Source organism: Vigna umbellata, chromosome 5, assembly GCF_029865625.1.
Source record: "Vigna umbellata cultivar VRB3 chromosome 5, Vumbellata_1.0, whole genome shotgun sequence".
NCBI lineage: Eukaryota > Viridiplantae > Streptophyta > Magnoliopsida > Fabales > Fabaceae > Vigna > Vigna umbellata.
In genome coordinates, this window is record NC_142169.1 from 26,578,730 (window position 1) to 26,595,681 (window position 16,952).

The 16,952-nt window shown below is 31.7% G+C and overlaps 1 protein-coding gene and 1 pseudogene across 2 annotated transcripts; one reads left to right on the top strand and one right to left on the bottom strand.

The window, feature by feature from the left end:
- Positions 1 to 4,565: 4,565 nt before the first annotated feature.
- HOT5 (GroES-like zinc-binding dehydrogenase family protein) lies at positions 4,566 to 7,487 on the bottom strand. The gene is made up of 9 exons (XM_047291149.2): positions 7,331 to 7,487; positions 7,095 to 7,231; positions 6,942 to 6,988; positions 6,460 to 6,785; positions 5,987 to 6,069; positions 5,826 to 5,901; positions 5,234 to 5,391; positions 4,984 to 5,145; positions 4,566 to 4,902 (listed from the first exon to the last, which is right to left on the bottom strand). Exons 1-9 carry the CDS (start codon positions 7,362 to 7,364, stop codon positions 4,786 to 4,788), a joined length of 1,140 nt encoding a protein of 379 aa, XP_047147105.1. The 5' UTR covers positions 7,365 to 7,487; the 3' UTR covers positions 4,566 to 4,785.
- Positions 7,488 to 9,905: 2,418 nt separating this feature from the next.
- LOC124819600 (protein RTF1 homolog pseudogene) lies at positions 9,906 to 13,061 on the top strand (annotated as a pseudogene). Its single transcript, XR_015779807.1, has 3 exons — positions 9,906 to 10,079; positions 10,705 to 12,696; positions 12,776 to 13,061. The product of XR_015779807.1 is annotated as a protein RTF1 homolog pseudogene (transcript).
- Positions 13,062 to 16,952: the final 3,891 nt, after the last annotated feature.

Genomic DNA, 16,952 nt, shown 5'->3' on the forward strand with positions numbered 1-16,952 from the left:
TTTTGGAAAGACAGTCACGCGAAAGGCTCTATTGCTAAGTAAAGGTTGTGTATTTTGAATAATTAATTTAATTAATTTGATTTCAATAAAAAAAATAGGATTTGAAGAATTAATTTAATTAAAAAAAATAGGTGGGTTGTTGAGCCATTCCAACCCACCACGGGTTTAACTCGTGTGAGCCGGGTTCTTAGTGAGCCGGGTCAAAATTGGCACGCTAAAAAAATTTACATTTTTTTTCCAACCCAACCCGGTTCAAATCTATGGTGAGTCGGATTGGCTCACGGATTTCAATCAATTTTGACGGCACTAACTTTGGTACGCAGAGAGATTATTGCAAAGGTTTTTCTCTTTTTGTATTAAGTTTAAAATGAAAAAGGTATGGTCTGCACAAAAATTATGAAAAATAAATGCAAAGTTTTCTTACACATTAGAGAGGGCGACAGAAGTTCATTAAGCACGTCAAAACTACTCATACGACGTTACAACGTGAAATACACCAAACATTAGTGTTTTTCTTGAAAGATGTTTATGTTTTTTTTCTCATACAAAATTGAGTATGAAATAAAAATCTCAGGTATGTAAGCCTTCAAAACACTGATTGAGAATATTTGAATGAATTATTTGATGAGCACAAAGGTCCTACGATTGGTTTGATAAACCCACGCCAGCTAAGGGGCCAATAACTAGATCAATAATTAAATCCACAGTTTAATCGTACATTACTTTGTGGAGAAAAAAAAATAAAGTTCCCTTTATTTATAATGCCAATATAATACAGAATCAGAGACACTAAGGGACATCTAATCTGAAAAAAGTTTGTTGTGACTTAAATGGAAATATAAGAATAAAAGTAGAAAAAGATACTGAAAAAAGAAATGTCTAAAAATTGTTTCTTTAGAAGAACTAAAATGGGTAAAAGTAAATATATAAATATTTTTAAGAAGTAACAATAATAAAATAAAGGGTTAAATATGTTTTTAGTCCTTAAAATATTATGCGAATTTATTTTTAGTTCCTCTATCAAAGTAAGCTACATTTTGATCATTTTTCTTAAGTAAACCATAATTTTTCGTCTTCCAAAACCAACTGCGTTAGAAAGAAGCTGAGCTGGCTAACGGTAGAGTGTCACGTTAATTTTTTTTTCTGTCACTCCTGCCATGTCAGCATCTCCTTCAACCTTTCTCCACATAACCCTAATTTCCCTCAGAAACCCTAGTCGCCGTAATGCCGCAAGCTGTCGTCAATGCCGCGCACTGCCAACACAATGTCGTGCCGGCTAGCCACCATGTCACCGTGAAGTCGCCTCTGCAGAAACCCTAGTTGCCGCTATCCTCCATCACGCACCTTCATCATCAACACCCAGATAAGAGCAACCTCATCGCGCCACCACCCAACGCGAGCAGTAACATTAGGAGTTCAATCTCTTTGCCACCACTCTCCCTTCATCATCGTGAGGCCGCCATCAAAACCTCGTCATCCTCCAAGCTCGCATCGGACCACTACCATGAGCAACCATTCGCCGTTGTTGCGAGCCTCCACAGCCATAACCATTAGAATCGCAAAACCCTCAATCCTCTAAGAAACCTGCACTGTGAGACTTTTCTCTGCGCCGCAAGCTACGCCGTCGAACATCCAAACGGCGAAGCTCCTCGCGACTTTCTCCTCCAGACCTGCAAGACAAAACCCAGAAAACGCAGCAACCCAAAAAACCCTAAATCAAACCCAGAACAGAAACCCTAACGCATGCCTTGAGCTCGCGCAACCCCCACAGCGCCTCACCACCTCCATCCGCGACACCATCAACCTGCAAGCAGACCCTAAATTAGAACCTCCAAGGTGCTACTATAGGGAAGAAATTCTAGCGTGTTTCTCCTTTGCGGCAACAGCCCTCGCGGGTACCAAGGCCTTTGCCGCCGGGGTGATTCTGGCCACGGGATTCGTCCACATGCTCTCTGATGCCACTGAAGCGCTCCTCTGTATGTAGTCCCTCTGGACTCACGGTTGTTTTGAGTAATGATATCTTCTCAGTTTTATTCTCCCACTTCTGATTCATCGTAGTACTGTACCATCTCGAATTTAAGGATGGCAGTGGCGGCATGGCGGAATGGTGGTTGGTCGGCGCGACATTGTGCTGGCAGTGCGGCATTGACGACGACTAGGGTTTCTAAGGGAAATTAGGGTTCTGTGGAGAAGGGTTGAAAGAGATGCTGACATGGTAGGAGTGACAGAAAAAAAAATTGACGTGACACTCCACCATTAGCCAACTCAGCTTCTTTTTAACGTCATTGATTTTGGAGGACGAAAAATTATGGTTTCCTTAAGGAAAATGATCAAAATATAGCTTACTTTGACAGTGACTAAAAACAAATTCGCTTGATAGTTTAAGGATTAAAAACATATTTAACTCTAAAATAAATTTAGCTAAAAAATTAAATTATTTACCATATTACGTATAACAGTGGGATATGATGGGGGCATGCCCGATGCATATAAGCTTGATTAGAAGAAATTATATGCAATGATTTGAGTCTTAACAAATATAAACTATTTGATATTATTTTTAATCTAAAATTTTAAGATTAAAAATTTATGGATCTTTTATTTTATATATTATTTAACTTTGTCTTTTTTATTTGTCGTTTTTACTCAATGATCAAATTATTCCCATCAATAACACTTTAAGTCAGCTCAAACCGTCCATTTTGATATCGCGCGTACGCCTGGATTTCAGTTGGTACATTTTAGCAATATGTATCGGGTTTTAGTAGACAAAAATACCCTTATATAACTTAAAAAAAAAAACCCAAACCCTTACTCACCTCTCTCATTCCTCTCAACCTTTTCTCTTTCATCTCTCTCACTCCAACCTTTTCTCTGTCATTCCTACTGTAGCCCCAATTGAAAAAATCAGAAACACTTGCCATTAAACAATTTGCCTTTGTAAAGAGTTGAGTCATTGACATATTCACCTTCAGGCAAAGGTTCATTCAAGATCTCTTCAATTTCACCATTTTCATTAACCTCTCTAATTTCATCATCTGCATATGTTGAATCATCATCTCTAATTTCATCATCTGCATATGTTGATACCAATTCCTTCAGATATCATTATGCTTGTGAAAATTAGATAAAATTATATACGACAAAAATTATAAAATGAAAACTCATTATAAAATCATTTTTTGTAAGAAATTGTTTAACAACGAGTGTTTCTGATTTTTTCCAGGCCAATTACTAATTCCTTTGATGTCATTATGGTTGTGAAAATTAGATAAAATTAGATAAGACAAAAATTATAAAATGAAAACTCATTATAAAATCATTTTTTTGTAAGAAATTGTTTAACAACGAGTATTTTTTATTTTTTCCAGGTCAATTACCAATTCTTTTATGCTTGTGAAAATTGGATAAAATTAGATAAGACAAAAATTATAAAATGAAAACTCATTATAAAATATTTTTTGTAAGATTGTTTAACGACAAGTATTTCTGATTTTTTGAATAGGGGCTATAGAGATGAGTGAGAAAAGGTTGGAGTGAGAAAAGGTTGGAGTGAGAAAGATGAAAGAGAAAGGGTTGAGAGGAATGACAGAAGTGAGTAAGTGTTTGGGTTTTTTTTTTTTTAATTTTGAGAATGAAAATTATTAAAATACTCTTAATATATATATAAAACATTTAGTCTTATCTCACACACAAGACATTTAATATCACTTTTAACTTAAAACCACGAATTCATAAAAAAAAAAATTATCTTGTATAAGGTTTAATTGTCTTTTTTAACTAATGTGAAATTTGACTAATTGTTTATCATATGTAATAAACATGTCGTTTAAATAACTTCTTCTCTTTCTTTTTCAAATAAATAGCAAAAATGGACATTTTCACCCTATCTCACTTCTCTCTGCTTCTTCTTTCTATTTGATTGGAGGAATGCTGTCATTTGATTAGCATTATCATTTGCAAAATAACTTTATTTTAGACAGATACCTAAAATAAAATCACTCAGCAGAATAGAAAGTTAAAGCATCTGATCCACTTCGATAATTATCCAAGCGAACAACTGATAAAAAAAACATCAGCATGTGCACATACATATTTATTTGATATACTTTTTTATGGTTAACACGTTAATGTCTTACGAAAGTTACCTGTTGGAAACAACAACCAAAATAATAATAATATTTACAATAGTTATCATTAAATTTTAATTAGTCAAAGTAACATTCTATGCAAAAGCAATAATTTTGACTCCAATTAAGACGTTTGAAACTTTGCTGAAATTCTTAAAAGGATGTTCGGATGCTAACTTGTAGGTTCAATATGACATGCCAGCTTCACGAGATCTAACCTAAATGTCAGTGCTTAAGAGATAGATTATTAGTGAAAGATTAAAAGATAGATTATTAGTGAAAGTGATAGATTACTAGTTTTCAAAATGAAGTATATTACTTGAAACCCGGTCATATGGCAGGTTCATTGAAAAGCTTTTGAACTTCTTAACACCGCACAATAACAGCAAAAGTAAAACAGCTTCGGTGTCTGACACCCAAAGGATGGAGGGTAAATGAGAGGTAAAATAGGATAATACCATAGCCATACTCAAAAAGGATGATCAAGTGTTCACCGTAAAGCCCTTCTCAACACAAATTTGACCAACATGATCTTACTCAAAAGCTATAACCACTCCAGATTTATTTGAAATTTAAACCACAATCACAACACGAAGGAACTGCAAACCAACACATCCATTCCTCATGAAACTAGCCCTGGATAGCATATATCACCTCATTCTTGTGTTGAAAGCACACAACGAAGGCACCCCCCTTCATGCAAAAGATCAAAAGCCTTGTTGATCTCAGAGAGAGTCAAAGTATGGGTAATGTATTCATCAACCTTGATTTCCTGCAAAACAAGCACTCGTAACAATCCATGCTTTCCAACAATACTGAATTAAATAAACAAAACACTGTGAAAAACCTTTACCTTCTTAAGGTACTTGTCTACGAGCCAAGGCACCTGTGACCTGCTCTTGAAGCCACCGAAAGCAGTTCCTTTCCAGACACGTCCACTCACCAACTGGAAAGGTCGGGTTGATATTTCCTGACCTGATGCTGCAACACCCACGATAACTGAGGTCCCCCAGCCCTGGGAATTTTCAAAGATTACTTCATGAGTACAACCATCATAGTGTAATGTATGAAAATGGAGTCAATGTGGCAGTAGCAGCATTCACCTTGTGGCAGGCTTCCAAAGCAGCTCTCATCACAGAAACATTTCCAATACACTCAAAGCTATAATCAACCCCACCATCAGTACGATCAATTATGACCTGCTGAATTGGTTTATCATGTTCATTTGGATTTATAAACTCGGTGACTCCAAAGTTCTTCGCTGCAGGTAAAAAGAGCAAAAGAAGACAAATCAATAAATGAAAAAGTAATTATTGTTGTGAAGAATGTCCTCTGTAGTGCACTAACACTACACTAGCATTACAAAACCAAAACTGAGAAAACCACAAACAGAAAGTAGCTCATAGTAAGACACTATGCACGTACCTATATTATACAGAGGTCACACCACTTGGGACAAGAGAAAAACGATGGAGCAAGAAATGAAATATACAAATATATACCAAAAGAACATACATATTAAGATCCCATTAAAACAGTATCATTATTCCGCAAGCATAATTCTTTAAAAGGATGATAATCAATGCTACGAGAAACATTAGTTCTACAACTAAAAAAATGAGAAACATGGCAATGAATCACTTTACAATATTAAGGACTTCCTGATTGGTGTAGATAACCCAGTTCATTTTGTACCTGTATCAAACTTCTTGCTGTCAATATCTATGCCAATAATCCGGGATGCACCAGCAGTTTTTGCCCCCTCTGCAACCTGTTAAATACAAACTGCAAATCATGATGGCAAACCCAAAACGGCAAAAACATAACCGCCTACAATTGTAAATTCAAAAACTTACAGCAAGCCCAACAGTCCCAAGGCCAAAAATAGCAACAATAGTCCCTGGTTCAACCTTTGCAGTGTTCCAGACAGCTCCAAGGCCTAAAAAGTGGGGAAAGATAGATTTCACAATTTCATAATAATAAGTGAACTTGGTATGGAAGGACACAAGACCGCACATTTCATTGCATGAAAAAAGAAAGAATGAAGGAAGGAAAAAAAGGATCTTTAAAGAAAGTTTTTCATTTCTCACAAAAAGCATTTTAATTGTTAAACTATCAAAATACGAGCTGGAACTTGTAACTCAGATCAGAAACAGAGCTTAATATGATATACATTGGTATGGCAAAGACAGAAAAAATATACATTTCCATAGGCAAATGTAAGTATGTAACATCATTGCCCAACTCCAAATACATATCATGAATCATAAGACCCATACCATACAACTTACAAAAACTCAATATAGTGTTTATAAAGGAGAATGTTTACCAGTTGAAACACCACATCCAAGAAGACAAACTTTGTCCAGAGGAGCTAAGGGGTTAATCTTAGCTACACTAACATCATGGACAACTGTGTACTGACTAAAAGTGGAGGTTCCCATGAAATGATAAATGGGCTTTCCATTAATCGAGAACCGACTCTTGCCATCATTGAGCATGATCCCAACTCCAGTGGCAGAGCGAACCTTGCCGCAAAGGTTGGTCTTCCCTGATTTGCAAGTCTTGCACTCCCCACACTCAGCCTGGTAACAGGGAATGACATGATCCCCAGGCTTAACATCAGTAACACCTTCTCCAACACTCTCCACGATCCTGCAACAAAAATGAACAAACCCCTAAAACCCCTATCCATGACAATAAATGCACATGCTCACATCATACATCACATGCAACAATTGCATCTTAAAAAATGTACTTTTTAAAATTCAATCTCATATTAACATTCATATATTATACATGCATACATACCCAGCAGCTTCATGACCGAGAATACAGGGGAAGAGACCTTCGGGGTCCTGCAACATTAACAATTTGCTCAATATGCAAATCCAAACAACTGAAAACACAAATTAATGGATTCCGAAACAGTTAAACAAAAAGAAAGAGAAAGAAAGTAGCTACCTTGCCGCCCCAAGTGTAAGCATCGGTGTGACAGAGAGCAGTGTAAAGGATTTGAACTCGAACCTCGCCGGCCTGAGGCGGAGCCACCTGAACGTCTTCTATTGTCAAGGGCTTATTGGGTTCCCAGGCCACCGCAGCTACATCAAAAGGAAGTCACGTGATGTTTAGATTACTGAGGTTTGTTTAATGTTAATTAGATCTGAAAGGAGAAGAAGAATGAAGAAGAGAATGGGTACCTTTGCAGGTGATGACTTGACCTTGAGTTGCCATTGAAAGGAAGAGATGAGACTCACACAAACAATACCTGTTTATCTCTCCACCCTGCCTTCTACCTATTTATATACTGAATAAGACATTACTAAAATTCAGGTTAATTTAATTTCTAAAATTCACACTCATAAACATGCTATTATTACATTACAAAAAATAATATATAATATTAATTTCTATTTTCATTGTCAGTGAGCGTGAATTGCAAGAACAAGGATTGGTTCTTATAAGAGGTCCATTTTGGAATCTACAGAAATAACAAAATTGTATATTTCAATCCATAATCAAATAAAACTATAGTATCATTGGACTTGTATTAAAGTAAAATTTACACTAAAAATGATGTGACACGTTAGAATTTAATGCTAATATTTTATATTTTAATGCTAATATTTTAAAAAATATTTATATTTGACTTTATTTTTAAAATTTAAAATAACATTCATTATTTTAACTTGTATACATTTATTTCTCATTTCAAAAATAATAAAATAAAAAATCTTATAAATAATGTTTTGAAGTTTGAAATCGAATTATATATCCATCAATTAAATATCAGTAATACAAACAAAAGAATAAATTGATTCGGTTTAATTTTGAATTCATATAAACAACTTTTATTATATGTAACAGCAAATTTTTTATTTTGAGACGTCATATCAATTCCAACTTTAAAATTTATTATATTCACTTTTAACTAATGTTATACCCTATTTTTCTATAGTTCTTCTTTCTTGAAATTATATATATATATATATATATATATATATATATATATATATATTTGAAAATTATATATGTCAATACATACTAAAAACAATTAATCTTTATCCTTTGTTTTCCTTTTCAATTTCAGTAACATTTTTATTTGTTTTTATTTCATCCTTAGTCCTTATAATAATTTTAAAATAATTTACACATGCATTTTTTATTTTAGGACTACAATAAAAAAAATTATATGATGATTTTATTATATTAAAAAATGTGTAGTGTATTTATTTGTTCTGGTAAAACATTTTATACATTTCTTTCTAAGCATGCATTAACAAAATATTTTTATTTAACTATTATCTTTAAATTTTAAGTTAATATTATTTATTTTTCATATATTCACTTATCTTTTACTTAATTTTCAATATATGTATATATATGTAAAAAAATAAAATAGAATATTTTATAAGTAATTTATTAAAATTAAGGAAATTAATTTGATTTATTAATTAATATACTTTAAAAAAAGGGATAAAACATATTAATTAAACTAAATAAATTAACACAACTTTAAATCTATAAAAAATACAATGAAACCTACATTTTCATTAGTAAAAGTAAAAGAAGTGACAGAAACATTATTTTATTTATTTAATAATGATAACAATAAAAATATTTTTCATATTAAAAAATCAATATTTTTTTTATTTTAATAAAATATTTATAATATTTTTATTTTATCATTTTAATTTTTACATCAAAATAAATATATTTAATACGCTGTACTTAAAAGAAAAGGAATTTTAGTGTGAACTAAGAAAAGTAATTCCAAAAAACACTTTAATGTTTCTTTTTTTCAGCATTTTACAGATTCTTCTTTGCTTGGATAAAAGTCTATCTGTTTGGTCTGAAATGCACAATTTGAACTTATATTTTAAACTGTACATAAATTATATTATTTGTTTCACTTACTTTTTTAAAAATATTAATAGCAGTAGAATTATAAACTCTCTAACTCTAGTAAAAAAAATTATTATCAGCACTTTTGTCAAAATTTGAGCATATAAAATAGATCAGAATTTTCTTTCATATGAGAGAGAATTTACCATTAAATAAAACAACAGGCTTAGATTAAAATACTTTTTAAAAATTATTTTTTTTACAATATTATATCTCTAAATGTTAATAAAAGAGAATATAAAATGTTTTATTTAAAAAATCATGTGGAAGACAAAAATCTCTTTTAACAAAATAATTACTCAAACATAAAAATAAAATTACTAAAGTGAATTGTATCTCCCTGGTGGTGGTACTAATTACAAGTTTGTAATTTGTGTATATATATATATATCTAAAATATTAGTAGATTTACCTATAATGTAATTTTGTCGTGTAATCGGAAAAAACTTAATTACACGGTTTGTTTTTATCTTTTAATTAAATCATTATGTTCAGTTAATACATTCTCCTAATTCTGACTGAAAGTATTAATATTTCCATCAATATTAACAATGTTAGTTAATTATTTAAATAAAATATTAACTACAACATTTAATAATAAGCTGTAATATAAGAAAGAGTTTTAACTCTTAAATTTAAGACTTAAATTTAGTAAAGAAATGTATTAAAACATGAGCATGATGATAATCTTAAATTTAAAACATAGTAACTCGGTATTGATTTCCTGTGTTATGAGAATAAAATAATATATTTAATTATAAAGTTAAATTATTTTTTTCCTGTACAAAATATAAAATGTATTGAGCAAGAAAGAGTGTGGGGTGATAACAAAAATTAAAAGCGAAACAGAACGTCGTCGAAAGCCGAAAGATATAAAAGGCGGGAGCGCGGAAGACTAAGGTTACTAGCTTAGCTTACTTCTTCAATAGTGTGTGGTGCCGTTGGATTAGGGTTGTAGCACTTTCAATACACTCTATTCTCCACACCACGACGTCCCATTGCAATCCGACTAAACATACTCTGCAATCTTTCATTTCTTCAACTGTAAGTTCTCTCTCCTTCTTCTCCCAGTTCAATCTCTGGTTTCTACCGTTACAACAATAATTTTGTCACATTGCATTTTTTTTTTTAATTCCTTTTTTCAAATAGTTGTTACTGATGACATTGTTATCAAGTGCTTTGACTTTCTTTGTTGAATTTGAATGTTTTTCTCGAGAGATTAGAGGTTGCATGCGGAGTTCTTCCGTGAATGGTAGTTCCTGACTCTGTTAGGATACTTCATAACATTTATGAAGTGGTCAATTTTGGTTGCAACATCAATTAGGTTATCATGCTGGGTCAGGAATTTTGATGAAACTAAGATCACCAGTGTGACCGCATACTAAAAGCTTGATGGTGAAAAATTGTGGATAAATGTGTTGCTCTGTGGTCATAAACACCTAAAAATCATTTTGTTCTAGACTATGTTTTAGATCCTTGGTGAATGATTATTTTCTTGCCTATTTTATGGATTCGAATTTGGATTTGGAGATGATGTGCATGAAAAGGATGCAGTGAACGCTTTAAATTTGTATCCATTAGATGTTTTTGTGTTATTGTAGATGCTTTCATCAACTTTTGTTGTGTTGATTGGATAGTTGATTGTGTATTTGTTGTGTTATGTGAGCAGGATATATTTGGATTCAAGGCTTAGGTGAAACGTAGTTATGGCAGATTTAGAAAATTTGCTCTTGGAGGCAGCTGGTAGAACCCGACACTCTCGGCCAACTTCAAGAGGAGGACATGGTAATGGTGAGAATGTCTCAAGTTCAGATGATGAACATGAATATCCTGGCCCAAATCACTCTGGCTCACGAGTTCCCCTAAAGAAGAGATTTGATCCAAAGGAAATATATGATGGCAAGGGAAGTCAGGAAGAAGAGGATGGCCAATCTGATGACAATGGTGACAGCAGCGATGAATATGATTTTGGTGATGATCTTTATAAGAATGAAGATGATAGGCGTAAGCTTTCTGAGATGACTGAACTACAGAGAGAGATGATATTATCAGATAGGGCTACCAAGAAGTACGATAAAGACTTATTGGGGAAGATATCATCAAAGCGGGAGAAGGGAAAGACAACTGTACCTGGGACACATACTTCACCTCCTCCATCATCTCGTGTGCGGTCATCAGTCCGATCAGTTGACCGGTCAACTGCCAAGGATGGTGCTTTAAATGAATTGCGTGCGAAAAGATTAAAGCAGCAAGATTCAGAAACAAACCGCAGACTAAATGAGGCATCTAAAAGTCCAGAACCGGGACGTCTTTCACCAAAGCACAAACCTTTCTCTTCAACAAGTCTCACTAGCTCAAGTGACAGTGAAAGTGAAAATAGATCCCTGAGTGATGATGGAGGGTTGAGTCATGATGACATTATCATTGACAGTGATGATGACAGGATAATTTTACGATCTGAAGGGCTTTCATTTGAGGATATAAAAGAAATTACTGTTTGCAGATCGAAACTAGCAAAATGGTTTATGGAGCCCTTTTTTGAGGAGCTAATTGCTGGTTGTTTTGTAAGAGTTGGTATTGGTAGATCAAACTCAGGACCTATCTACAGACTCTGCTTGGTAAAAAATGTTGATGCCACCGATTGTGATCGGCAGTATAAATTAGAAAATAAAATGACACACAAGTACTTAAATCTTGTCTGGGGAAACGAAACTTCTGCTGCAAGGTGGCAAATGACTATGGTTAGCGACTCTCTTCCACTTGAGGAGGAGTTCATCCAGTGGGTTAAGGAAGTGGAACGAAGAGGCGGTCGGATGCCAACAAAGAAAGAAGTGGAAATTAAAAGGCAAGCTATACAAAATATCAACTCGTTTGTTTACTCAGCTGCTACGGTGAAGCAGATGTTACAAGAGAAAAAATCTGCCAAAATAAGACCACTGAATATTGCAGCTGAGAAGGATCGGTTAAGAACGCAATTAGAAATAGCACAGAGTAAGCAAAATAATACTGAAGTGAATAGGATCATAACAAGGTTGCAAGAATTGGAGGAAGCTCAGCAGTCTAAGGAGAAGGATGCCAGAGCTCTGAAGCTTTCTGAGATGAATAAAAAGAACAGGTTTGAGAACTTCAAAAATGCTTCTGAATTGAAGCCAATAAATACAGATTTGAAAGCAGGAGAGGCAGGTTATGATCCATTTTCAAGGAGATGGACTAGATCAAGAAATTACTATGCCGCAAAGCCAACTGAAGAGGCTGCAGCTGAAGATAATAGTGTCATTGATATGGTGGCTGATGAAGGCAGCTATCAAACAAGAACAGCCGTGACAGGGGTGGCTGGCATGGCTGCTACTGCTGCAGCAATAAAAGCTGCTGCCGGTGCTGGGAAGTTAGTAGATACAAGTGCTCCGGTGGATCAAGGGACGGTGTCAAATTTGCTGCACGATTTTGACCTGCCAATATCATTATCCGTACTCCACAAATTTGGTGGAGCCCAAGGAGTTCAGGCAGGGCTTATGGCGAAAAAACAAAGAATAGAAGCAACTGTTGGACCTCAAGTTCCGGAAAAGGATGGTAGGAAGCATGCGAGGACATTATCAATTAGTGATTACAAGCGAAGAATAGGGGTTTTTTTGAATTCTGCCTAAATAGCAACTGTCATCAGGTACACACTTTTATACGATGAAGTTGGATTCCAATAGTACTGTTTTGCCCGTTGATAACTATATATCTCAACTTTTCAGGTGATCATGGAGTTCTAATTTTCTTTTACCTTCCCCAAAATTAAAGAAAATTGTTAGATCCAAGTTTTATCTTGTTCGTATGATTCAACATTGGTTCTTACTGGATGCTTGGAACAGAGCTGAATAGATGCAGAGATAGTCGGGTTTCGAGACAAAAAAATGTTTGTTTGTTTCCATCTTTACTTTTTTAATACACTTCATATGCATTGTCTTAAGGATGATATCAAAGGTGCTCAATGACTTTAGTGTTTATTTTGTTTTTTCCTAAAAAAGATTATCACCTGAATATGTGTAGCCCCTTTACTAGGTTGTGAATGTGGTTATTTTAGGTAACATTAAAGTTTACAACATGAGGGTTAATATTTCGAAATATTGTAATTTTTAGTTCAAATCGTATGCAATTCACTAAAGCGCACTGCATAATCATACAGAAAATCAAATAGTAGAGTTTGTGTCATTTTACATGACTCTTGATAAAATTGATTTTGATGTAATATGATTCGAAATACAATATCTTATAAATCTAGGTTACCTATAGTTATTTATGCTCCTGGTCAATTTTAAATATAAAAGTTTACAATGTTGAACCAATAATGTAATTTGTTTATTGTAAAATCATCTTTATTGTTATTTCAAAGTGATAGGAAGAATCCAATATCAAATCAGATTGCAAGTCAAATTCCATCTCAAATCACGTCTTATTTCTTGTGTTACAAATGCTCAAATTGTTTTTCTCACTAACACGTTAAAATTTAAATTGTGTTAAATAATTGATAGTGAATTATATCCAACTTTAAGACCGACTTTCTCTTATTGGCATTCCAGTCGGTCATTGCTGTTACGACTGATTATGCAACGGAAAAATAAGAGAGAAAACACATTGTGTAAAAAAAAAAAGCTCATTCCAGAAAGTTCTCATAAAAAATAATGTATTTGATGTGTTTTGGAAAGTTTGTTCTGAAAAGCTCAATAACCAATTCTGAAAAGTCTTATATACATTTCAGAAAATTTTTTCTGTAAAGCTTGTTCCAAAATGCTTGTGTTTTTGCAAATATCTGGAAAAAAAATTCCAAACATTTTGTTCTTAAAATTCTAGAAAGCTTATTTAAAAAAAAAAATCTATAAAAGAAAATCCCAATCTTACTTTTATAAAGGATAAAATGGTTATTTTGAAAATTGGGTATGCTCGAAGAAATTGGGTGGGTATAGAAAGAAAAAGTCTAATTTAAATTAGGGATGTGAGTATCATCAATAGCTAGTTGGACCAAATTGAATTTAAATTAACACTTCTTACTTTTTTTTCTTACGTTTTCAAAATACTCATTTTCCTTCTCATCTTCACATATACTTTATCTTTCACAAACTGATTTCCATTGCATAATTTGTGTATACACTACATAAATTAGTTTCTGTAATGTATTAGAGTATACCGATTTAGCAAAAAATTTCACTTAAATATAGACAATACTAATAAATTTTAAGAAATAGTAAATTAATAGCATGCTCCTAAGAAAAATAAAAATTTATTTTGAATCAAAAATACAATATCATACAATACATAAAATATAACCTCCGTAATAATATAATTGTATAAAATTAAAAAAACAGTAAAAATATATTATTAAAATATATATACTTTATTGTGTAATAATAATAATACTTAAAAAATCACATTTCACAAATTAAAGTTAAATTAAGATTAAATAAAATAATTATCTAAAGTAGAACAATAATGATCCCATAATGATAATAAATAATTATAATATATATTTAAATAATAATTTTTTTATTAATATTTGTCATACGAAAATTTTAATTATATTCGAACTGTTATCCTCAACTAAATATAATACAGATATAAAATAACACTAGTAATGGATAATAACAGTACTAATTATTTAATAAAACAAAGAAAGATTATTGAACTCATATTGAAATATAATACAAAACAATTCTAGAAAAATATTACAACATTAAAATTTTAATACTATAAATAAATACTATAAAATATTACATATGATAAATTATTATATTACAAGTATACATTACATTTTAATAATTACTAAAAAAATACCACATCTCCAATATTTAACAGAATATAATTCATATATATATAATTCATATATATATATAAATATATATATATATATATATATATATATATATATAATGGTTTTAATTAGAGATAATACTACACTCATTCAAAAACCTAATAAGATTTTTCAAAAGAGAATATAAACATGACAAAATCATTTACACAACACTATTGCATCACTCGTCTTTCACTGGATCCACTACTACTTCCCCATCTACTCACATCATCAAAGGGATCATTGCAAACAAAAAGAACACACAAACAAATAAACACAAAAAGAAAGAGTAAGCTAATGTGCAAAAAGAGAAATTATGAAATAGATATAGAGATATTATCAGATATAATCATTCATAGTCACAAATATATTAAATATAAAAGACTTATATTAGACTTCATGATCCGGATATGTGTATTGATACCAAACTCTAACGATTTATGCACTTGTGGTAATCTCTACTATTTAGCAGAGTCATTCCTAATGTGTTTCACTTTACCACACACAAAAATTAGTTTGTTAACATCTTTGGACAAGATAAAACCTCTAGATTAGGATTTTCTGCTCTTCTCACCATATACTCCATTCTTTTCTACTTGAGATTGAATGGTTATAAGAGCAGGACAACTCCCAATACAGAATAAATATCAATACATACATTATTTTAACCACCATTAATCCTCCTTGGATAAGTACCAACCATTTTCAGATTACATTATATCATTATCATCATTTTAACATCCACAAAATCTCATACATTAAACATATCATAATAGACATATGAAAATTGGTTTAAACTCACACTTTCGCTTAGTGATAATATCTACTCGTTTAGCGAGAATATCTACTCGCTCAACAAGAAGTGTCAGAAAGCACACTCGTCTAGCAAATAGATAGTTTTTTTAGCGAGAGTATTACTGAAACTTACAAGTGAGAGTATCACTAGAACTTACAAAATTAATTTCTCACAAAAGTTGTTAAGCAAGACTTGAGTCGACCAACGACTATCAAGTCAGTGAATGCTCTAACTTTAGTCTCACCCAATGAAAGTATTCTCATCACACGACTACCAAGTCAATAGTTCTCTGACTTTGATATTGTTCAATAACTTTGTCTAATGAATATATTTTTGTTCAACGACCGTTAAGTTGGTAAACCCTCTAATCTTGCCTAAAGAGTTTATTATTGTCCAACTACTACCATACCTTAACTTGGAATATGTTGATTTTGTTTTTTTAATCAAATTTTATTAAAGGTATTAATGTTTTAAATGTTTCATGAGGCGTGTTTGACTATATATCTCACACTTTGCATCTTTTCATATAGAAAATCGTTTTCCAAAAATATTCTCTTTTTTTATTGAATATAATATTTTATATAATTATATTTTATATATTTTATATTAAGGTTAATTTTTTTTAAATTTTAACTCAATTTAATTTTTTAACTTGAAATATGTTGATTTTGTCTTTTTAATAAAATTTTATTAAAGTTAATAATGTTTTAAATGTGTTTAAAATATTAAATAAATTTAACAGAGTTTAATTAAATAATTAAATTGGTTTAAATTTCAAAAAATACTAATTTAAATTTGACTAAAAAACATATTTGACTTTTTATATTTAATTAGTTAAAAGTTCTGGAGGTGCTGGGGTCTTTTATTAGTATTACACATAACATATTTTTGTTTATTATATCAGTGAAGATATAAACAATTTTCTACGCGTAACATTGGCTTTGAACAATTATATATAGTCATATGTAACCTGTATTAGTTTTATATCAACTTTGAAAGATCAAACTTTAAAAATTATTGTTATTAATTACAGATAAAATTGCCCCACTTATTTCAATTAAATTACTATTAAATTTCTTTAATAACTTAATTACGGATACTTGATTTTATTTTTCTGAAAAGGTTATATTGACCATCGGTTAAATACATAACCATATTGTTTAATAGCTGTCAAAATGTTGTTTAATAGTAATATATTCGTATACAATTAATATTTTTTAAAAAGAAACTATAAGAAGTATCTATATATTTGACTGTTGACTGGATTTGATAATAGATTAGTTGAAATCAA

Excerpts from the sequence above, each read along its gene's own strand:
- HOT5 (XM_047291149.2), bottom strand. The coding sequence starts at position 7,364 with ATGGCAACTCAAGGTCAAGTCATCACCTGCAAAG. Across the intron at positions 6,786-6,941 it reads CTCGGTCATGAAGCTGCTGG|GATCGTGGAGAGTGTTGGAG; the intron begins GTATGTATGCAT and ends TTTTTGTTGCAG. Across the intron at positions 5,392-5,825 it reads CAGCAAGAAGTTTGATACAG|CGAAGAACTTTGGAGTCACC; the intron begins GTACAAAATGAA and ends TTTTACCTGCAG.